Here is a 23,334-nt window from a genome sequence, read left to right on the forward strand (position 1 = left end):
GCTGTGTGAGAACACTAACAAGATCATCAAATACAGACCTTATATTCAGCATGTGATTCACCCAGGCCTTTTGTCTCAACTGGAAGTACCTGCCTGTCATGTATGATACATCCAAAAGATCAGAGCAATGAAGACATATTGCTTATACCTTCAAGACTGTCTTAACTTCCTTGGCAGTGGGTAGGAGTTGTCCTGTTTCAACTTACCAGTCAGGGCTACCCTCTCATGTCTCACCACTGGGCATGCTATCTTGAGCCAGGCAGTCTAGAAAAATCAAGTGATGCAGGCTGAAGACTGGCTATAGCTCAAAACTCCTCTGCGGGTTTGTTATCTGCTTGCAAAGGACTGTGCCTTTACTGATCCACTCCAAACTCCTGCAGAGGGAGTTTGAACCAAGGTTCTGCAGTAGCAGTAGCCATGAAGGCCCAAGGTGGCATTGCCCACCGTTCATGAATGGATGGTTCCACAGCCCAGTTCTGATAGCTCCCCTAAGAGCTTAAACCATAGGTCCCTGATCCTCTTCAAGAGCAATAATACAACGGCTTGGAGTAGCAGGCTGAAAAATGACAGCACACCACATCACTTCAGCCAGTCCACCTGAGTTGCTGGCATGTGTCCTCACAGACCTGCTGAAGAGATCTTGCACACTCTGAGATCCCGCCTTGGCAGTCCCTCGCAGCAAACATAGCCTTCACTTTTCACCACGAGCTGGGGGAGGGAGTGTGTCATATCTGACAAGACTCCACGTTGTTTCCTTTCTAGGCGTGCTGCTTACCATCATACAATACAAATATGTAAGGGATGGAGGGAGGAGGAGGAGGTGATGAACAGTTTGGAGGTCCATTTTCCGCTCCCTTTCTGAAATGTTCAATTCCAAACATGGAATAGTATATGCATTTAGATGATGTAATAGTGTATGTGGTTTACACAAGCGCGCTCACGTTCACAAAAATAATATGTGATTTATTTCCCAGCTGAAATAACTTTGAGGAATTGTGTAAAAGAAAAACCTTCTCTTTCCTAACTGACTTCCTCTTTCTTCTGTCCCATATACAGTTTTTCCATTATTTTACGTGTTTTGTAGTTGTGAAACAATTTCAGGTTTAGATTGTGTTTAATCCTTTCTCATCTGATTTAGCTCCAGTTTCAGTGTGAAAGGCAGTATAATTTTAAGAGGCAATACTGGAAGAATTTTAGTTTACCTGTATTTTACTTTAGCTATAACTTCAGCCATAGTTCTGCGGTACAGATGGTGGGTACATTTTTATGCTCATCTTTTTAATAGTATCCTAAATAAACAGAATACATTGAAAATGAGAAACTACTGTCTCCAGAATAGTTCCTTTAGGAGTAACAGAAATGAGTGTCAAGGACACCATCACAGTCACTGCAAGGGAAGAAAACACATAATTGCCACGTAACCGCCGGGAAGAAGATATAGGAGGCAAAGCACAGTGGTGCTGTGTTGGAAGAAGCCTGTGGTATGGCACATCCATCTGTGTCCTATGAACTAAGTCATTATGCATTAATATGAACATGTATGTTACAGGCCTTGACTTCCACAAAACGATGTAAAATGACTGGATATGAACCTTATTCTGCTATTCGACATTTCTTAGTGTATGAGCGAAGTACTACCACCACTGTTTTCCATGCTGCTTACTAGGGTGGCTTTCCAGCTGTTTTTCTGCAAGCCAATTTTTACCACTGATCTGAGAAAGAACAGGTTGGGGTTTGTACAGATCTCCTCTTCTCACCTGTCTCTTTTTGAATGAGCTTAAAAGGCCTTATAAATGCCACAGAGGCATAGCTCTGAAGACCGCTGGAGTGCCAAGTCTGTCCTACAAACCCAACCCTCTGGAGAGAACCTAGAAATGGAGTGGATATAGCAAAAGCGCTGGAAAACAGTTATGAGCAGAGGAGGACACTTAATTCTCATCCTCACAGCTTGGTCTTGAGGCAGCTCGGGGTTTGAATCTACAGCCTTCCTCTGAAGTGAGCTGATGACCACAGCCTGCCATTTGCCATGGAGATGACCCGGGGAGAGCTCTCAGACCTCCCGTAGCTCCAGCCATCTCCAGTGCCCAGGGGGGAGGGTGCTTCAGGGAGGGGGACAGGAGGCAGAAGTGGGCACATTGTATTATGTGGTTTCATTTTGAAACCAGGGAGCAAACGCCCTTGCAAGCCTTCCCTCCCGTTGCTTCCTGTTCCCCACGCCGAGTTGAGGAAATTCAGAATCTAAACTGCCAACAGACAGAAACAGACTAAAAAGTCCCCTTTTAATAGTTTTGGTAAGTACTTGTAATTAGAATTGAATCTTTTCTGGGGCGTAGGCACTTCCCAATTTGCCAGAAGTTCCAAGATGCGAATGTTCTTTCTGATGAGGAAGAATCCACCTCCTCCCCAGGGCATTTTTCAGTATTGACAACAAACCGAAACCCCCAGTGACTTGGCCAGGTTTGCTAACCACCAGTGTGCAGTTTAACACAACTGCAAGTTAATTCAGTGTCAGAGCTTCGAAGTTATGTCAGAGAATATAGAACAAAGAGGGAATTGAAAATGGGGCAGAATAGTTTCTTTCTGCCAAAACAGACTGGCTTCCAGTGGGCAAGCTGAAATATTTATATACTCGTACGTCTGCGTACATTTATATGTGTATACGTGTGTGAAAAGGCAAAATTCTTGAAGGGATCCAACTGTTGCAGAAATATCTGTTAGAACAGGAATGCATTTTACTAATAAAATAATCCATTTTTCCTTTCGCTCCTGCTGTTACAGTCCCCACTGTAGTCTGGAAACCAGATGATTTTGAAAAAAAAGAAGCCATGACTGAGTGAATCCAGAGTAACGCTCCTGAACTGCAGAGAGTGACTCCAGATTTACACCTGGTTTCTGAGATCCGAATCTGGTCCGAAGTATTTAATTCCTACCAACGCGGTGTCCTGCTGCTTTCCTGAGACTGCTGTCTGCCACGCACAGCATTTTCTGTCATGCAGTGAGAGGAAGCACAGTGTGAGCTCTGCAGCTGGACTTGCAGACTCATGCTAGGAAGGGCAGGACAGCAGTAAGAACTTGAAAATAATTTTTTTTAAAAATCTTGCCCCCTCCCTCCTCCCCCTCCCCACTCTCTGCAGGGCCACAATTAGAGGAAACAGGGCAGGATACATTCAGACCAAGGGGAGCCAGATCAAGGCTGGAAGTGGATCAGGAGTTCAAGGGGAGGCTGGACAAATATTTGGAAGGGAGACCCTTTGAGTGTTACTAATAGACAAACCACGTCCAAGTCAGGAAATTCCCTGAACTGAAAATAGTAAGAGGCTGAGAGTGTATTTGAAGGTAGCAGATCGCCATGTTCTATCCTTACTCTTCCTTGGTGTCTGCTTAGGGCAATGGCAAAGAAACTGAGTGAGATGTATTTTGCCCTGAACCAGTGTGGCTGTTATTTCATTTTTTAGGGGCAGAGAAGAGCTGAGGACTGTGGGAGAGACAGCTGGGGCAATGGTGCAGCGAGGGGTGCCTCATTTGAGATTCTGTGTCAGGAGTTACAGGAAATTTTGTTCTTCTTTTCATTTGGTTTCAGTTCAAATCTTCCCCACACTAAACGCCACTTATGTTTGCATCGGCTTCAGCATTCAGATTTCATTCTGCTGAGTAGATTCCATCTGCAGTTTGGCAAACCTGCAGATAATTAGCTCTCCCTTGTAATTAAATTTCCAGTTAATGTCCCATTAAGATAAATGAGAAGAATTCGCATCTTCTGCTTAAGTGGTGATTTCACAAAATACAACATTTCATAGTCTTTGAACAAACAAGCACTTGCATTTGCCGAGGTGAGATGTATTTGTAATACAGAAGCAGATCTTAATAATTTACATCTTTAGAACACCTTTTTTTCTCCCAAGAACCTCAGCACTTAGTAGATGAGTAGCCCAGGAGAAGAGCAAAGCCTGCCTTGGGGTTAAGGCATTGAACAACAGAGTCCTCTTGTCGCTTCAGTTCATGGTTGCCTTCTCACACCGTGAGTGCCATGGAAACCAGAATTTTCACAGGTGGCTACTAACTGCGTTTCATTGCCCAATCTGAGACAGCCCAGGCCTAATTTCTGTAGCTGAGCGCTCCCAAGTGTGGCTGCAATCGCTGGGCTGGGCAGGCAGGCAGTGCCCCTGGCAGCGAAGGCAGGGTGAAGAGGCAGGGTGTAAAGAAAGGTGACAGCTGAGGGGACCTCACTGGTTCTTACCCACTTCTTGAAGCTATGTGGAAAAGAGCACATTTCAATTTGCCAGCATGTAAAATGCAGAAAATACTTACCTTTCACTGCACAGTGTGTAGAATAAAAAACCTGCTGTTTAAGACTAAGTACTCAGAAAAAAACAGGCCTTAAGATAAAGACATATCTGCAAAAATAAATGTAATGCTAACACCATATACGTTACAGTAAAGTTGAAAAAACTGTTCTCTGCTCTGAGGCTCTGGGCAATAAGCGCTCTCCCCTTTATGTATTTAGCAGGGAGAGAAGAGGAAAGAGATGGGGTGGGGAGGGCATTATACACTTCTGTATTTTGCATTTTAACTATTGCTAAAAAAGATTTTAAAATACCCTTTTTGATTTGTAACAGTAATAGCTGAAGGTGTAAGCCTGGTGATTTTGTGCTGGCTAATACAGCATTGTTTGGTCCCAGGCCACTCAAGGGTGCCCAGCATCATTTTCTGTTCTCTTTTGCTTGTATACACACAGCGCAGGAGAAAAATGTCTGGGAAAAGAGGCTGACAGCTCTAGTTACCCATTGACATAAAAGACCCTTTAGTAGCAAAGCTTCATTTTAAGTCTCTTGAGACGTACTCTGTACTATTCTGGGGCACATTTTGGAAAAGAAAAAGGTCTCATTCAACAATAAATGATTAAATGAGTACTGTGAGCAGTGAATGAGTACGTGAAAGTCATTGGATTAAGAACAAAAAGCTTGGGGCTCTGAATTTCTGGAGCAAGCAAAGAATTTTAGTAGAATGTAGTAGCAGTACACTCTTGCATGGTTTTTATTGCTACCATAAGGCAACTTGTTTTGTCTCAATCAGCTGTAGAATATTTACCTGGACTGCGGGAAGTGGCAGTTTTCAATTGCCTCCTTAAAGTCCTCATGAAATTTCCGTGAAAAGTGCGTACCATGCACATAAAACAGCCCCTCTTTAAAGGCCATCCTGTTGGCTGGATCCCTTCCCCCCCGCCCCGTTTGCTACTCCCCCCCAGATTATTAAACCTCAGCCTCTTTAATGATCAGATTTTAACATTTCACCACGTATCGTTGCCCCGAGGAATCATCAAATCTGATCAAGAACATTTTCTTTCCGCCTAGTCCCAGAGGCAACCGAGAAATTTCTTGTGCTGTGGTTTCAAACGGGGGGAAAGGGGTGGGCCAGCAGGAGCAATCTTTGTCAGACGGGAGTTGGCAGGCCGAGCTCGGCCCCGTCCTTTTCCCGTTGAAGGGTGAGCCCTCGCCAGCAGGTTTCCCGCGGGAAGGCCGGGCGGCGCCGCGGGGATAAGGCGGGGGATACCGCCATCTAGCGGTGCCCGGCGCGCCTTCCCACCGCCAGCGCCCGCCCCGCGGCCGAAGGGCCCGCCCCACCCCAGCCGAGACCCCCCGAAAGAGAACAGCTTGCTCTGTGCGTACGGAACTGCCGCTTCCTTCGCCGTTTCTTCTTTTTTAGTCAGTACGTCGTCGGAATGTGCGTTCAAGCTCGCAGATAGGCTGCGTGTCGGGCAAAACGCAGAAGGGTCCGCGTGCCGGCCATTTCTCTAAGACCGTTCGGTTCAATACGTTATTTGCTTCTATTTTTGTAGAAATGGATATAGCTAGATCGTGACTTTCTGCTCTGTTTTGGTTTTTAAATCCAAATATTCTTATTCAAGCTCTGAACAAGGATTAACTAATTCTGTCCCTACCGTTAGGAACATAATCACTTTTAAAATACCTTGTTTGAACCCTAAGAAGGACCCTACAGTGGCATCTGCCTACAATCTATCATGACTTTATTACATAGCTCCCCCCTTTTTAATCCTTGGGAAAACCCAGACTGCTGGCAATGAAAGTTACATTAATCGTGATCTTGTAGGCATGTAGAGAAAGTACCTTGTGAGGGAGAAACCTGTTAAGAGCTTGAATGCTGATCAAAAAAACTTAATTTCTCAGATGTTTCGTGTCCCTTTTAGGCAGAGAAGAACTCACGAACTAATGTAATTTTGTTCCCGTCTTTGAAATGATACAACCTTGACCCCTTCTTTGGCAAAAATAGTTCATCTGTAGTTTATAGTACCTTATGAGTTCTGCAGGCAAATAATAATTCTCCAAAGTGCTCCCGTCCTGTATGTTAATGAGGCTAAATGAGGATCCTCTTTATTGCCCACGGCCTTTCTGAAGCATCTTCTAACTAGCTCTTCTCCTTTTCCACACTCCAATGGACTGTGGAAAATGAAGGCTTGATATCATGTACTGGAATCAGTGCAATGAGGAAGACTGTTAAAATTCTTCACTGCAAAATCACAGACCCTTGTCAGTACCCTTAACTATGGGTAGACTGTGCCCTTGCAAAAATTACCTTGATGTGCAAGATAAGTTGGCTTGCCAGTAGATCATGCAAGAAGGCTACCTAGGGATATGAATGAGTAATAATCTAAAGGTAATTTTTTCCTTTCAAGTGGAATAAATCAGTCCTAACTGTCTGCCATGATAATGCAAATTTCCTGAGAGGTGTCAGCCCTTTCCATGTGTGTATTCCCATTATTTGCATTTGTGTTTCCCATCCCTTAGGTGGAAGTACCCGTTCCTACTTGTAGTCAGACAGTGGGTGAAATTTTATTTTGACTAACATTGGTGTAAATCTGACCAATGTAGTTACTCCAGAACGTAGTTACTCCAGTTTACGCTCTTGAAAACCAGAAAATAATTCAGATCTGTGTTTCAGGATGGTCTAAGGCTCTGACTGTGATAGCACTTACCCTGGCTCTGTATTGATACCTGTGATTCTTCTCTGATTCACCGCCGTTCCAACCTGTCCCTGCAAAATATCATGCAGCTATAATGAAGGTTGGAGCAAAATGGCAAATGGTTGTCATTCTGTAGGTTGCTCTGAAACTCATGAAGTCTTCACTATAAATCAGCAACTGTGAATACCCTGTCTCACTTAGACTGATATGTCTCTCTCTAACCCCCTCTCATAATTTCCTTAAAACATTATCCAAAATATTGAAAGCTGAAGTTTTATTCAGGCTGGTTTGGGCTTCCCCATGAATACAGTGCTGTGTGACTCTCTTTCGTACGGAATCTTCATTTGTAGCTTGCGGGGATAAATTGTCTTTTTTGTCTGGAAACAGTGAAATGTGTTTGGACTGCAAAATCATTCATCACACTTTCATTCTACGTATACAGCTTTTTTTCTGGTGGAAAGGTGCGTGCAGCAATTAAGCATTTTACAGATAAATATACCCGTGCAGTATATACCAAAGCAAAGATATGTATCTAGAGCTTTGGCTTGAGTTTCTGAAGGCAGCAAAGAGTGGCACTCCAAGCTGTCTTTAAAGATTGCAGTAAAAGGTTTATGAGCTGTATCTACTGGCATAGGTGACTCATAATAACTGTACTCCAAAGGTGTAGTGCCATGTCCAGCACTGATTGCTCTGACAAATGAGTACTCCTCTTCACTAGAGTCATTTGTAATCATATAACAGCTTGACTTTCTATCTCGAAAAGCATCGTTTTGTCAGATTGGTTTATGCCACTACATCTCTCACAGCATTTTCAGAGACTATGACAGCTGTTGGTTTCATATTCACTCCCACATTTTTCTGTACTTTAAACAAATGTTGTTTCTCCTTCTTTACTCTGAATGTTCTAGATGCTGTTGAGACTTTCTTTCCTTTAAAAATAAAAAAGGAGAAAAGCAACCAAAACAATAATGCGTATTATGAACACAGGTATTATTTTCTTTTTTTATAAACAGATTTAACAGCCTTTTTTTTTTTCTTGCTTGCTTTAAAAGCTGTTTTGTCTCACGGGTTACACTAGTTTTACTGGGCCTCTCTGAGGTTTTGTGGCTTCTTTTTCAATTGTAAGAACCCTCTGCTATTTTCTTGGCTTGCTGCGTAGTTGTGACCAAATACTGATGTCTGAAGTATGTGTGGTATATGGACTACCTTCAGTAGTTTCGGATTGTATCTTGCAAAGAAGCAGGAATTTCAGGAACTGGTGCATCATGGATTACAATTTGTCTGTAAGAGGAAAGATTAAATAGACTAGAAACTCTTCAGCCTGAAGAAGAGGTGACTCAAGAAAAAGAGTAAAAGCCTGAATGCAGTGAGAAAATGAACAGAAAGGGATTACAGCAACAGCATGAAACTACAAGGTATGACAGTAAACAAAAAACCAACCCAAAGGAAATTTTACACAATGCAGAAGTAAATGCTGGAACTCATTGCCACATGATGTTGATATCAGAAATGTAAATGAGTTCAAAAAGCAATTAGACACAGCGATGAAAGAAATATTCACAGGGAGACAACTGTTAATAGCCCAGTAAGTCAGAGGAGAATGCACCTTGGAGCATGTGCTTAAATTGCAGGGAAAATTGGCATTTTTGGAACAGGTTTTGAGTGACTGGGGCTGTAGATATGCAAAGCGTTACTATTTGTGCAGTGCCATTCATAAGAATAAGAACTGCTGTCAGATTTCACTGCTTCTGGCGCGGGCAAGCGGAGGGAAACCTTGCTTGTTGAAGTGAGCTCATGCACACATGCACACCAATGCAGTGCTTCAAGCTCTTCAGGTAATCAAGGGAAATTAATTCAAACCATTCATTCTGAAACTCAGTTTGCTACTGCAGTGTTTTCGGTTCATGCATCTTAGATAAGCTCTGCACTCACTTACAACTTCTGCAGAATGCTGAAACTTCTGTTCTTACTAAAGTGATATGTCTCCAGCCCTTTAGTTCTCGCCTTACCTCTCACACGCTTTTGTATCCTGTTTGATGTAACACCTCCTGTTTCCTGAAAGGAACTGCAGAGTCTTTTGCTACCTTACCTTTACAGCTTTGTGCTTTGTCTTCTGAGTTATTTCTGGACAATGAGGTAACCTGGAGATGTAATGGGCAATGCTTAGCCATTGGAGTAAAATTTTTAGTTCATGCACTTGCAGCTGTTGGTTGGATTTTCCAAATGCCGAGATTTGGGGTTTCCTCATGTGTAGGCTGTTATAACAAATGATTGTGATTCAGATCATGAGTTTTTAACTGAATTAGTGTTTCTTCTGGCAGTAACAGTACTGAAAACCATGGCTGATATGTTGACTTCTTTAAATTAGTGGAAAAATGACTCCATGTAGATGGAAACCCTGTGCTGTTAAGCCTGCCTACTATTTGAAAGACTTCATTCTTGTATAGTTTAAAAAAAGGTCTTATCTCTGTTGGTCTTTAGTAAAATTGTTACCTATAGTGCTATTAAGAATGTTAAAGCGATATCAGATTTCAGCATATAGTGAAGTGACAATCCAGTTTGTGTAATCCTGTTTGTTTTTAAATGTTTGAGTTCTGCATATTTTAATTTGTTTGCAGGGTGCCCCAGGTAACCACTGTTTCACAGTGTGTGGTTTTGCTGGTGACTGATAAGATTAGCACAAACTTCTTCTTAACAAGGGGATCTTTCTGTTTTGATACCAAGTCTTGTTTTAGTTAGTTAAGGCAATGCAAAATAAATAATCTGAACATACTCATTCATGATATTGATTGCTAGGATTAATATGTTAAATAAGGAGCTGACTAGAAAATAAGAGAATTCATGATTTAAAAAACCAATTTTTCTTTTAATGTCTATGTTAAATTAAGGTTCCCTAAATTTCAGGTTTCCACCTGAAAGCTGACTTTTAAGTGAAAGCTTTCTGTGTGCTAAGTGTGCCAAATAACTTGAACACAGGAAGAATCTGCCTATGAATAATAATGTTTCCCTGCCCTTCCCAAGACCTTTCATTTGTGATAAACAGGTATGACTGATACTGAGGATAGGACAAGTTTAGTGACAGCTTTGAAAAATGGTTATTTAAGCGAGCAGAAGATGGACATTTCTGAATAACTACCTGCAAAGTGTGTGTTCATATTGCTGGGCCAGACTGGCAACAAACAGGTGGTGCATATAGGCATCTTTAGGTGCAGATGATCGAGAAAAGAACTGGAGATCAAAGAAAGGCCACACTCTGTTGGTGAAAGAAAGACAAAGGTCCTGTAACCTCAGTGAAGCCACTCCACAATACACCAGCCGAGCATCGTCCTAATTTGAACGGTGTCTTTTCCATTGGGTTACTTTAATTCTCTGCTGTGAAGAACTTCTGACATTTCTGTCCTCTTTGCAAAATATTTCCCAGCTGTATTTCTTTTGGTACAAATCCCTGAGGTTTTTGTGAATTGCACCACTGTTTAAAGCTTTGCTTGACCTCAGAGACTCTTTTGCAACCAAGGAGAGCGCTAGTCTGCATTGTACAGCCTGTACTGCACAAACTTGCATTGGATACTGTAACTCAGACAACCCCTGCAGATTGAGCTTGCAGTGTTTATTTTAGAAAATGGAGAAAACTACCGTAGATTCCTTTAACTGAAAAATAAGGGTCTTCCACTTATGTCACATCATGACCCACTCACTGAGGGAAATTGTCTATATGTTTTATGGATTTCATCCTCATCTGTTTTTCTTAATATACTCTCTCAAATTTCCTGTTTCAATTACCAGTGACTTTCTTGTTGCTAGCTGCTATCTTTTTTTAAAAGGGGCAGATTGTCATACAATGTAGGCTTATGTTGTGCTTTCGCAAATTGTGGGTTGATTCTGAAAAGATCAGACACTATTAATGTGTACTTACTGTCAATTTTACCAGCAAGACCTTCTCACTCTGAATAGGATGGGCTTTTTCATTGCTGAGGAAAATATACTTTCGATTTTGAACAGAAAATCTATACTGATTATTTTTCGAAAATATATACTCTCTGGTATAAGGATTGCAATTGGACTGTACCTGCACTGCAGCTACTGTATAGCTTCACTGAAGATATACTTTTTGACACTTTTAATTAACTCATTTACACAGATGAAAAATATGTATTTGAATGAAAGTATTTATGACATAAATACCTCAGAATTAAAAAAACACCAAAAACCAGAATTATGGAAAAGTATATATCAAGCCTAAATTTCAAGGGGTGCAAGTATTGCAGCCATATAACTTACTTTCTGCAACGTAATAACACTATAATTAATTACTCCATAATTGCCTGTTCCTATCATCTGACTATACTCACTATGCTATTAATGCTACTGAATAAATGTAATTGAATGTCAGACTTTATATGAATTTGTGATGTAATATGTAACGGAACTCATTAAATGAACGATCGATATAACAAAGTGGATCAGAAAGAAATCTGTATCAACAAAAAGGGGTACATAAATCTCCCTCCTTGTGTTTGCATGACTCCATATATCCAAAAAAAAAGAAAAGAAAGACTGGAGATATGTATTAAAGGTTCTTCACTTAGAGTGCCTTCTGGTCATGTTATTTTGTGATGTACATGCCTCAAAGACAAGCATTATGGTAAACACGATTGATGACTTACTTTGGCAAACAGAAGATTTGTGGTTAAAATTCACAGAAGTAACCCAAAGACTGTTGCTTTTATGTGTCACATCTCTGAAAGCATCCAGTTTGGAGTAACAATTTACATGTAAAGTCAATGTGCTCTTCTATGTAATTTCAGAATTTCTGTGTAGACACCACCAAGAAATTGTGCTCAAATCAAGCTGCCAATGTTTCGGAATTACAAGTTAGTTGTCAAAATGATTTGGTGCATCGTGAGAATAAGAAGGACATGACTGGGAAAGCTACATTAGTGGAAACCAGTGTGATTAAAGGTCAGTTAAGCTTTATGGTTTGAGTTATTAACATAACAAAGCTTAACCCCAGCCCTGATAAATAATTTACATACAGGATTATCTTGTGTGATTTCACTTGGAATCTGTGGTTTAGTCAAAATAGATGAAAAGTGAATATTTCTGTTCTTCCTCCATAAATGCTGTAAGGCAAATTCATCCAAGCTCTCAACAGCAGCATGGTAGTAAACTCTGTTTGACACTGCCGCATGAATATTCAGTAGTTTTTAAGAACAGACGTGTGGAAAAGATGTGCTTTCCTTTTGCTTTAGGATGATGCTTACACATTATCTGTTATAAAAAATGCTGGTATTATTCCAACAGGTATTAAAGATGAGCAAGCAATTTACATTAAGATATGAAGATGTCTTCAACTCACATTTTTGCATTTTGGAAATGAAAAAAAAAAAGAAAAATATAATGCTGAGAAAAGTACTTGACCAATAATTATTTTTCAAGTCATTATTTGCTTGGATTTCCCAAGCATTTTTCATAGCTGGTTAGTTTTTCTACTTTTCTTTCAAGTTTTTCCCTTTTCAGAAAGGAAACCTATTGAAGTTGAGAAGCTAGTGATAAGAGGACAAATCCAAAAGACTTTGCAGTTAATATAAAAAATTCAATAGATTTCATTAATCTGTCAGTCACAGGTTATATCTGAAATATGAACACATCACATTAATTACAACATTGGAACACTTGGAAGACTAAAGCACAAATACTCATCCTCACAACATTTGTTAACTGATAATTGATATCAATATAAGAACTTTACATAAAGTTTCTCTTTATTGTCTTGTCATTCAGTGTGTGAGACTCCTAAAAAGGACTGCCTATTTGAAACTCTGCTATTGAAACTTCCAAATGCAACATAAACACTTTTATAGTGAAGAATTGCTGTGGCATGTTGAATATTCACTAAACCTTATTGCTGTGGAAGTTGATTATTTGGGGCCTGGTTTTTGAAAGGTATTTTGGTTATCTGGCTGCTTTGAAAGATAATCCCAAATTTGTTATTTTGTGGCTTTGAAAAATCTCCCTGCAGGCTCCATTTTGTCACTGCTTAATGATTTAATTAGATTTTATAGGGGTAAAATCATGAAGTTTCCATATCAGCAGCTACAAAGGACGGTATCTTCTGTTTAAACCCCGGCAAAAAATTAATACCAAGATGGGTTAATATTGTACTCTTTTGTGCCAAGGGAACTACCTGCAAATCACTGGGGCTTGACTTTGAAAACTGCTGTCCATGCTACAGGGATCAGCTGGATCACTTGCATGGGTTAGTCTCTGTGGGGTGAGGCAGGCATGGGAAGCAGGGGGGACGCACCTGAAGAAAACATGACCAAAGCATCCTTACTGAAGTAAGCCAGGCCTAAAATTTATGCTGAGGGCTGGCTTGTTCATAAGCATAGGAGTCAGTGCTCGTGTGGGTGCTTTACTTGATGGCGTTAGACTCCTTACAGGCAGGGAAAGCCACACAGGCTAAAATCACATAGTGGTTTTACAGTCAAGATTTTTCAGATTTTTCTCAATGCAGCCACTCAGTTTGTGCAGCGAGAAGCAGTGTCGTACAGCCGCTTCCTGTGCCTCTTACAGGAACTTTGCAGTAGTTTCTAAATTGACATCCCTTGGCTGAGAAAAGAAGTTTGGAGCTACCGTTACTAAGGCTTCAGCTCAATAACAGGACTGGGAGGTGGCCAAGTCTTTCCATTCTTTGTATAGGAACCATCTTCCTACTGTGAACGTATTTGTTACTGCTTCTGTTTCTTTTGTCACCAGACACCACTGAGATGAGTCTGGCTCCGGGTTGCAGAGAGGTGGGTGTTGGCCTCTTCTCCCAAGTGACGAGTGACAGGACAAGAGGAAATGGCCTCAAGTTGCGCCAGGGGAGGTTCAGGCTGGATATTAGGAAAAAGTTCTTTACTGAGAGAGTGGTGAAACACTGGAACAGGCTGCCCAGGGAAGTGGTGGAGTCACCCTCCCTGGAGGAATTCAAGGAACGTGTGGATGAGGCATTGTGGGACATGGCTTAATGGGCATGGTGGTGGTTTTTTTTGGTTGATGGTTGGACTTGATGATCTTACAGGTCTTTTCCAACCTTAGTGATTCTGTGATTCTGTGATTCTTCACATCCTCCCATCAGGCATTTATACCCAGCGATAAGATCCTCCCTGAGCTTTCTCTTCACCAGGCTGAACAGTCCCAGCCCTCTCAGCCTCCTTTTCTATTTCAGATGCTCCAGTCCCTTAATCATCTTCATGGCCATTTGCCAGACTCACTCCAGAATGTTCATGTACCTCTTGTACTGGGGATCACAGACCTGGACCCAGAACTCAAGGTGTGCTCTCACCAGTGCTGAGCAGAGGGGTAGGGATCTCTGCTGGCACCTCCTTGCCTAATGCAGCCCAGGAGGTTGTTGGACTTCTTTCCCACAAGGGCACATTGCTGGCTCATGGTCAGCTTGTCTGCCAGGACCCCCTGGTGTTTGCTGCAAAGCTGCTTTCCAGACAGTAAGCCACAGCCTGTAGTGGTGCATGGGGTTATTCTTCTCCAGGTGCAAGACCTTGTGTTTTCCTTCACTGAACTTCATGAGATTCCTCCCTGTCCAGTCCCCCATCCTGTCCAGGTCCCTCTGAATAGCAGCACAACCATCTCAGCCACTCCTTCCCGTTTTGTATCATCTGCAGACTTACTGAGGGTACACTCTGTCCCATCATCCATGTCATTAATGAATCTCAATGTCTGTAGCAGATACCCACAATACCATCGCCCATGTCGGTTTGTCTGCTAATCCTGACCCAGAAGCTCTCAGCAGGCTCTTCACCTGTCCCTAAGCAGAGGGCTACCTCTGTTAGCTACCAGCAAAGTTTCTGCCTTCTCCTTCATGCTGCTCACTCTTCTTGTTAGCTCACGCAGTTTGCAGTTTTGGACACTAGAAAACTGACTTGGACTTTTTGCAAAGGTTCTTGATTTGGACCTTCTACTGAACATGCGTCAGCACTGCAGTGAAACAAGGCAATGGTGCTGGCTGTCTCATCTGCCTCAGTTGGAGTCTGCCTGCCTTCTCTCTATTCATTCTGGGCCAGTAGCATTAGCCTTTTGTCCATCCCATTGAGCCTTATTTATATGTCCTTGATAAACCTTTTTCAGAATCTCCAAGAGCACTTGATTTTTTATTTACTGTTTTTCACATTTGAGCACAAGTCTGTTTTTCTTAGCCAATTGTCCATTTGTTTTTAGTCCTGAAACACTCTAACTGAGAAGAAGGTTTTTTCTAGGGAGTTTTTCAAATTTTTCAAGTTTTAAATTATTGTCTCTTAGCTGTTATTGCTCTATTTCCTTTGGCCTTCCTTCCATTAAAATGCCAGCCTTTGTTGTGGTATCCCTTCTGTGAAAGCAGTTTTCTTATCCGCTGGTTGTGACCCACGCATCAATCATAATAGTAGATTACTGACTTATTTCTTCCTGCTTCCAGTACACGCATTTCTTTTAAACTTTAGGTATCAATCAAGTTCAGTTTTTTCCTACCTTCTTCCCTGAGTTTATGGCTAGAGACCTGTGCCTTGGAAGTAGCCCTAGGTGTACGGCCAAGAGTATTAAAGAAAAAGTGGTGTTAGGGCTGCTGAAGGCTTGCTTGCCTCTGGTCCTGCAAAGATTCACAGCACTAACTCTTCCCAGCTGGCCCAGTTCTTAGCCGTGTTTCTGATTTCAGAGCATATTGATCATATGTGTCCTGCCTCATTCCTCAAGAAAGCTGCAATTAATTAATTTTAAGTTCATCCTATGTACTGTATTAGCTTAGACTACTCACAGAAGTTCAGATAAAGAATAGCCTTTGTTACTGAGGGTTTTCAAACAAATTCCTAGTACCTCTGTTTAGTACACACATAGAAAATCAAGAGGCAATATCATAATGTTTCTTCTTTTACAAGGCTAAGAAATTGCTTCTTGTTTAATTGCCTTGAGTATATCCCTGTACAAACTTTGTCTAAATTTGAGTATAATGTGAGTTAAAAGTTGGAGCCAGGCAGATTCAGCGTAGACCAAAGAGCAGTGATGGATTGTATGCTGACATACCCAAATCAAAGCTAAAGGTTTTTCTGAAAGATGTGTGTTAGTATAGCCCAAAATTATTGGGTTTAATTCAAAGATAACTGCAGAATTATACAGGAGGTTGGATTAGATGATATAGTGATTCTTCCTGGCCAGCCAAGGGATCCCCAGGAGTCCACTGGTGCGTGCAGCAAGCTTGCCTGTTCCAGAGAGTATACTCTGCTCTGCTAATTCACAAGATAATGGATTGGAAAAATATGTCAAGACTAATAACAGAGACACACTCATGTGGGTTTTGAGTGGGAGGAAATGCACCATTCACTGACTAATCTTTAAACTTCTACTGATGAATGTTAAGTCACCCCCCAAAGCACCAACCTGTTTCAAATTCCTAATAAGGATGTTGAATCTGTGCTCTCAAAAAAACCATTTACAGAGACAATTACTATTTCTTACCAAAGGCCAGATAGTTCCGAAAAGAAAAGCAACATGTTTTTCTTTCACTTTTAAAGCCTCTATTGTCTTGCCTTACAGAGTTCATACTAATAAAGATAGGATTTGTTATCTTTGTTTCTAAGAAATTGAACCTTTTTCCTCTGTTGCAATTAAACCTGAATTGGCCCCTAAAGATATTTTCTTATTTTCTTATATTTGACTGAGTTCAAATTCATTAGAAATAGTAGCAATATCTGCAGGATAATAACTCTCATCAGAAATCTGCTGTATCAGTTTTTCTTTAACCTTGAAATTTATTCTAAGTGGAGTTTCTAAAACATTACCTAATCTTCTTGCTCATGGCTTAGGTTTCCGGAATTGTTACAGCCTGCAATAAAAAAGTGTTTATGTTGATTTTGTTTATTGATGTCAGGACATTTTAGGGAAGGTATTTATGTATTCTGACTTTAGGCACTTGATTTAGGAGGCTAGTGGGCTGGAGAAAGAAAAAAAGGAAGGGGCCTTCTGATTGCAATTTAGGATACACGTACAACATCTACTAAATTTGGCAATGAAGATGGTTTATGAAATCTCTGCCCCTGTGCTGTAGCTTGCTGTCCCATCAGTTAGGGCAATACATTTGGTTATGGGGCTGTGCTCTAAACCAAATACTAAAATGAATTAAACATAATATCCCCAAAACCTTAAAGCAAAAGATGGAATTCTTAATTATTCTGAATAAAGCTCTTCTTTCTTCGGTGATGTCCCAGGGATTTCACACTAGCGTTCTAAAGTAGGCACATAGGGATAAGCAATATGAATTAGGAATCCTTCACTGTGCACATGTATGACAACTCTCTCCAGCATCCATACTTTAGCTCAGTCTTTGATTAAGGCAAAACTGTTACTAGATCCTTTGGCTTCTATGGTCCTGTAAGTATCTTTTAAAAAATAATTGGACTCTTTTTCCTGGTTTTTGGGCTGTGAACACAAAACTTATTCTTGGCTGACACATCTTCTGAGACGAGTTTAAAAAAAGGTAAGAAAATGACTTAAAATAAGGAGATCACATCATTTCATAGGATGACACGTACAATTTAGTAAATTATTATTTAAATATTTTCAATCGGCTTTCTTCTTAACCAAACTCTACTTGTTGTACAGCAGGGGAGAGAAGGCATAGGCTCTGAATCCTTACCTGTTTCCCTCCTTTATTAGATGTGACTGATTTTAATTGCAATAATACGCAGAGGTTCCAGGCAGGATCTTGTAGAAGTGGTTGCAAGGAGGAGGCACTGCGCTGTTAGGTGCAGGGTAACTAAAGGGGACTTTGCATGAGTCACCTCTCCCGGGCTCTGGCAGCGTTGTCCGGCTCTGCTCCACCAGCCCTGTGCAGAGCAGCAGCTAGAAGTCTGGGGGGTGTGTGGTGGTGCCCTGAGCCCTCCTCCTTACCCTCTTGCAGGAAGGTATGATGTGGCCTGAAATACGCGATTGTTTAAAACTCGTGGTAACTGTTTCTCATCTGTAAGAGTTGTTGATACACTGAGGATTTAGTTAACAAAAAGAGGCAGTAGTGCAACAGTGGAAATTAGCATTTGTAAGAATTCAATAAAACCAGCAAGACAGACTAGAAAAGAAGTGACGAAGAAGAACATTAAAAAATAAAAGGACAGTGAAAGAGGGCAACAGATGCCTCTTTCAGGAAATTTCAGATTTTTAAAGAAATTAAATTTAAGATTAAACTTTTCCAGACAATGGGTTAGTAGATTCCAGAGGAAGATAAACATTACCCATACATGAATTGTAACCCTACAGCACATATGAAATATTTTGATTGTGACACTTAACAGTTTTTAAAGATATGCTGCATCATCACGGGAAGGAATGGTTGATGGATAGCAGCTCAAGGAACAGTCCATTAGTTTTATGGACTCTGATTCTGCTATCACTGAATAGCTTTCAGTAGCACTCCCTGAGGAATTAGTTCTCATCAGTGGTGAGGAGCATCACAACCAGGCCCACAGCAAATAAAATGCTACTGTTTATACATTTGGCTTATGCAAATGCCTTCAGTTCTGTGTATCTTCACTTCAGTGATGTGCAGAAACAAGGATGTGGTTCTACTATGTTTAGTTCACAATATTATGGCACATAATAGTTCACAACTATTGTTTTCAAGTTAGGCATAAATGAACACTAAATGTTATTATGTCATTGAATGTTGATTTATGCAGCATAAATCCTGAACTGAGATATTTACCAAAGCTATATAACTGTGTTATGGTCACGGCCAGGGACATTTAGTTGTGCAGCTTTGTATGCACATGAGTTGGGGTTTCTAGCACTGGCTTCATTCAAGCAAGGGCCCTGATGGGTTGGGTTACTTCTTTTGCCTACATTTTGAAGGAGGCCAGAATGGAGAGTTATGACAACTATTTGTGACCTTGAAATTTGTGAAAAAAAACAGCAAGTATATTGCGAGGAAAAAAACCCCAAAACCTACCCACTCGAGGATACAAGTGAGATAGATGGAAATCTTCAGTCTGCAGAGCACTACCCTTCCACTATAACAGCAAATGTAATTATACAAATTGTTCCAGGAAGAGCAGAATTAATGCAATTTGGTTTAATAAGTATTCAGGTCTGTTGTCCCCTACTGCTCCTCTCCCCCTTCCCTGATAATAACCAAAACTCTCCTTATGGCACTTCTATCAAATGAAAAAGAGCAGGTCTGGAGCTATGTGTGTGTTGAGCGGCCAACCAATATGCACACGCTGATTTATCCTGCTGTCTGCTGCCAAATGGAGTGTATAACAGCTGTGTTCTGCATGCTTTTCTTTCAACAGAGGAACTAATTGAACACTCGCTTTTGTAACCACGCTGAGACTTCTGTCCCCTTTTCAAATCTGACTGAAATTGGCAAAAAAACTTTTAAAAGTAGTGAAGAGATTGACAGATGGATGGATGGATGGATGGATGGATGGATGGAGAGCACGATGACATAAGCCTTGTTTTCTTAGCAGGCTGAGATGGTGTATCTGATTCAGTAATTCAGTGTTGAGGCTAATAGGTATTTTTTCAAACAGGGAAGCACACTGCATTGATTTCACTGTTCAAAATTCCCTTGGGATCGTTCAGCTTTTCCCATTCATTGCTTAATGCTTTATTGAAGTGTAAATATATACATTTCAGAGGACATCCTACACAGGTTTGGGACTGAGGACAGCTGTGATTTAGTCTGGTCTGATGACATTAATTTCCTTTCTCCTTGAGCTGTCTTGCTTAGAAGCGTATCATTTTGTTTGCATGTGTTTGAGAAAGAAGAAAGTCTAGCTATGCCATCCGTGAGCAATCTGTACTTTATATCCGTATTAGCAAGTCTAAGCGCACAAACAATATTTCCCTTGCTGAATCACAGGGATTAGCTTATTCTTTCGGTGCCTGTTTTATTCATTAGTTTAGTTTTACGGATATCAAACACAGCCAACTTGCAAATGAACTACAAACCTGGAAATGCTTATTAACAAGATACTGGCCACAGGTGTGAGTGAGATCTTCATTAAATTTCTCATCATAGGTTTGGGGCTTTGCGTTTTTTTTCCTTTTGATCCTTAGATCTGGAAATACTTTGCTAATTTACTCATTCCTAAAAAGTAGCAGGGGGACTTGTGAGTGAATTGGTCTGTGATAAACTCTGTGCTGCTGTGGCCAGACAGCTTCTTGATTAACTTAATGGTTATTTCTGGCCTTAAAAATCTGTAAAGTAGAGGATCACAACTTCAGAAAGAAATGAGTCCTGCCCGGTTTTTCAGGGAGAAACGCCTCAGCCCTGGAGAGTCTCAGGAGGAACACAAGTCACAAGTGGGGCTGGGAGCCCACCGAGAGAGGATACAGCTATTTTCTTGGTGAAGGGGAGGGAACGCAGTGGTCGCAAGGATAAGCGTGGGAGGATTCTCATTTGAGAAGCTCAGTCCCGTAAAGAAGAACCTGTTTGACAAGCAGAGCCTCACTGGGAGATCCGATAGGCTGTGAGGCCTTGTGCACTCTCACAGATTGTTTCAGGTTATGTTATAGCAAATTAACTAAACAGGAACAGCGGTACCAAAAGCAGCGTTTCACACCGTTTTGCCATTTCAGGTGAAACTTTTTGCTTTAGAAACACAGTATCCTCTCAGCTCCATTAAATGTGAGGCTCCCTGGCGAACCCCAAGGGTGAGCTGCTCCTCAGGGGGGGACCTCCTGTGCTGCTGCCTCAGCCCTGCCTTGTCCTGCTGCTGCCCGCTCTTCCCCACTGCAGCCTTGGCCAAGAGATGTGGTGGCTCTAGAAGGGGGCATGTGGGGCACTCAGTGACTGATCCTCGTGGGGTCCTGCTCTATGTGACCACTGGTCCCATGTGTCTTGCGGAGCTACCTCTAGCCCCAGGAAAGCGGTAGGACCACCCGGGCAGGGGAGGAGACCCTGGGGTCTTCTGGCAGTAGCCTGTAGCTCGCTGGTGTGAGCTGTAATGTGAAGCTGTTGCTGTGCCAAGATTCAGAGCAGAGCCTGCCCAAGTGCTGGAGCTGCAAAGAGGCCTCCTGTGAGGGTCTCTGCCCTTGTGGGAAAAGGCTGCTGCTTTTTGGAAGGTTTGTCCTCAGTATTGCCCCAGGCTGGTCTAGGTGGATGTAAAGAAAAGCACTTCAAAATTCTAACCTCAAGCTACTTTCAAGCCTGCATCTTTGTTTGTTATACCACCTTCTAAATAAGAAGAAACTGAGGGTTTTAGCTCTAGGAAACCCCAAAGTAACACCACAGTTTCCTAGCTGCAGGGGCTCATCTCTTCAGGCAATGAAACACAAGAGCATGGGAGCACATCTGCAACAGGGATGGTACGTGCTGCACGTGGCAAGTGGACTGCTCTTCTCTTGATAGAGCAGACAATTTTATCTGCCTGCTTTTATGCTGTCAGTGATCACACTTTTTAACTATTTGAATAAACCTTAGAGTTATCTGTGGACTGCTAGCAGGGAGTGGATTATCTTGTTTGCCCACAGACTTTGAGGTACAAGTATTATGCCAAAAAACTGAAATAGGGATTCTTAAAAGTGAAGACTCTCTTATAAAATGCTCAGCTGGGTTTCATCCTTGATCTGCTACAGATATTGTTCAGAAACTTGAGCAAGTTGTTTAAGATCTCTATGAAAATGAGAAAAGTGAGGAGAACATTGCTTGCTTTTTTTTTTGCTTTTGGGCAAGGGGCAAAGGCAGAGTCTTCCATTTCCTTACAGTTCTTTTTTGCTAATTGCTCAGGTCTAACAAATAAGGCACTTGGAAAGTGTGAGGCAGAAGAGGAAGAGGAAGAGGAAGAAGAGCACAACTACGACTATGTGGATGAAAACATAATTGAAAACATACGAAAAGTATTTCAAGACACCACTGTTAGAAATAAGCATGCACTCTCTGAAGAAAGAAGGTGAGTGTGACCTATAATCACTTATGGATGCACACAACTGTAGTAGAGTGATTTTTCAGACTGGCTCCTAACCTTCACTCCCCAAAATGAGGGAGGGTTTCCCCTGGGAGCTGCCACTGTTGCCCCCAATGTCCTGTGACTAATGCAAGAAGGGCACCTCTGAGCTGCCACCTGTGACACTCTGTCACTCTTAGTGATGTCACCTTTGTCAAAGTGGTACCTATTGTTGTTCTGGTGATAGATGTGCACAGGCAAGATGAGGCTTACAGGTAGAGACAAAACCTTAATTAGACCAACAGTTATCCTTACAAAAACACACAGAAACCTAGAGAAAGGCTATGTATCTGAAAGCCTGTCTAATTTTTCTGATTTGTGCCAGTTCACTGTAACAAATTATAGTACTCTAAATGTAATTCTTTTCCTCTTTTTAGAAGTAGATGCCTTGTTGTGCATAACTAAGGTTTATCTCTTAAAAAGCTTTCAGGAATTATCTGTGTTTTCACTAAATCCTCGAGGTTTTGCTCTGGAAGTCTGCAGAGACTTAATGTGCTAGTGAAGAGGGCCTTTGCTTCTGAAAAGCTCCAAGCATCGTTTCCAGCTAAACACAGATTAGACTTTTTTTCTAGAGCTGAGTGAAATTGTGTAAGCCCAGCTCCTTTAACTCAGAGCTGAACCTTCTATGAATTTCACTTGATTTGGCTGAATTGCTTCTCTTGTTAAGATAAAACCCTGAAAACCCAGCAAAACTTGAAATGTTGTGTTTCAGAGATTTAAAAAATTATTTTATTATGAAGTGGTATTTTATTTCAAAATGTACTTTGTGTTTATTTTAAAATGGCATGCAACGTTTCTATTCTATTTGAGTTAAACAGTATATTGAATCTGAAATAAGCTCTTATTTTTTTCTGAAATGCTGAAACCCTTCAGAAACATGACATCCAGGGCAGTGTGTGGTATCTGTGCGGCCATCTCTTCCCCTGCTCACAGCCACAGAAACTCCAAAGTTACAGGAAAGACTGAAAAATGAAACGAAGTAGGGAGTTTCATATAATGCATTACTTCCTCAGTCCACATGTCACTGAGGACAGGGACTTGCTCTGTCGCGTAAAGTAGAGAAAGAGATAATTAAACTCTCTTTTGACTAAAATAGTCCTTTTGACTATAAGCATTAATGGAAAAGCACAGTTTCAAGAAGCAATGCCAGCCTAGAAGATCAGCCTCTAATTATATTACTTACTGTTGTGGCATCAGCTCCTTTAAGTCTTTATCCACCTGCCCTTTAAACTCCCTGTCAGTAGAGGCAAGGTTTCACTTTATTAGTTGTCTTCTTTGAGGACTCTAGCAAAACATGAAAGAAAGGACCTTTGCCGCCTTGAGGGAGGTCACTGTCTGTCTTGGATTATGAAGCAATCTTCTCATAAATTATCACCCTCGGTGGAT

General features: G+C 41.3%; 1 protein-coding gene across 1 annotated transcript in view; it reads left to right on the top strand.

Annotated features, from left to right (window-relative positions):
* Positions 1-22,353, top strand: part of THEMIS (thymocyte selection associated) — a 79,388-nt gene extending 57,035 nt beyond the window's left edge. Inside the window, exons 5-7 of the mRNA XM_059831480.1 lie at positions 11,785-11,938; positions 21,732-21,894; positions 22,326-22,353. Of these exons, the coding sequence (XP_059687463.1) occupies positions 11,785-11,938; positions 21,732-21,894; positions 22,326-22,353 (345 nt within the window). The remainder of the gene's footprint in view (positions 1-11,784; positions 11,939-21,731; positions 21,895-22,325) is intronic.
* The last annotated feature ends 981 nt before the right edge of the window (positions 22,354-23,334 follow it).

This window comes from Gavia stellata, chromosome 2, assembly GCF_030936135.1.
Source record: "Gavia stellata isolate bGavSte3 chromosome 2, bGavSte3.hap2, whole genome shotgun sequence".
Lineage (NCBI taxonomy): Eukaryota > Metazoa > Chordata > Aves > Gaviiformes > Gaviidae > Gavia > Gavia stellata.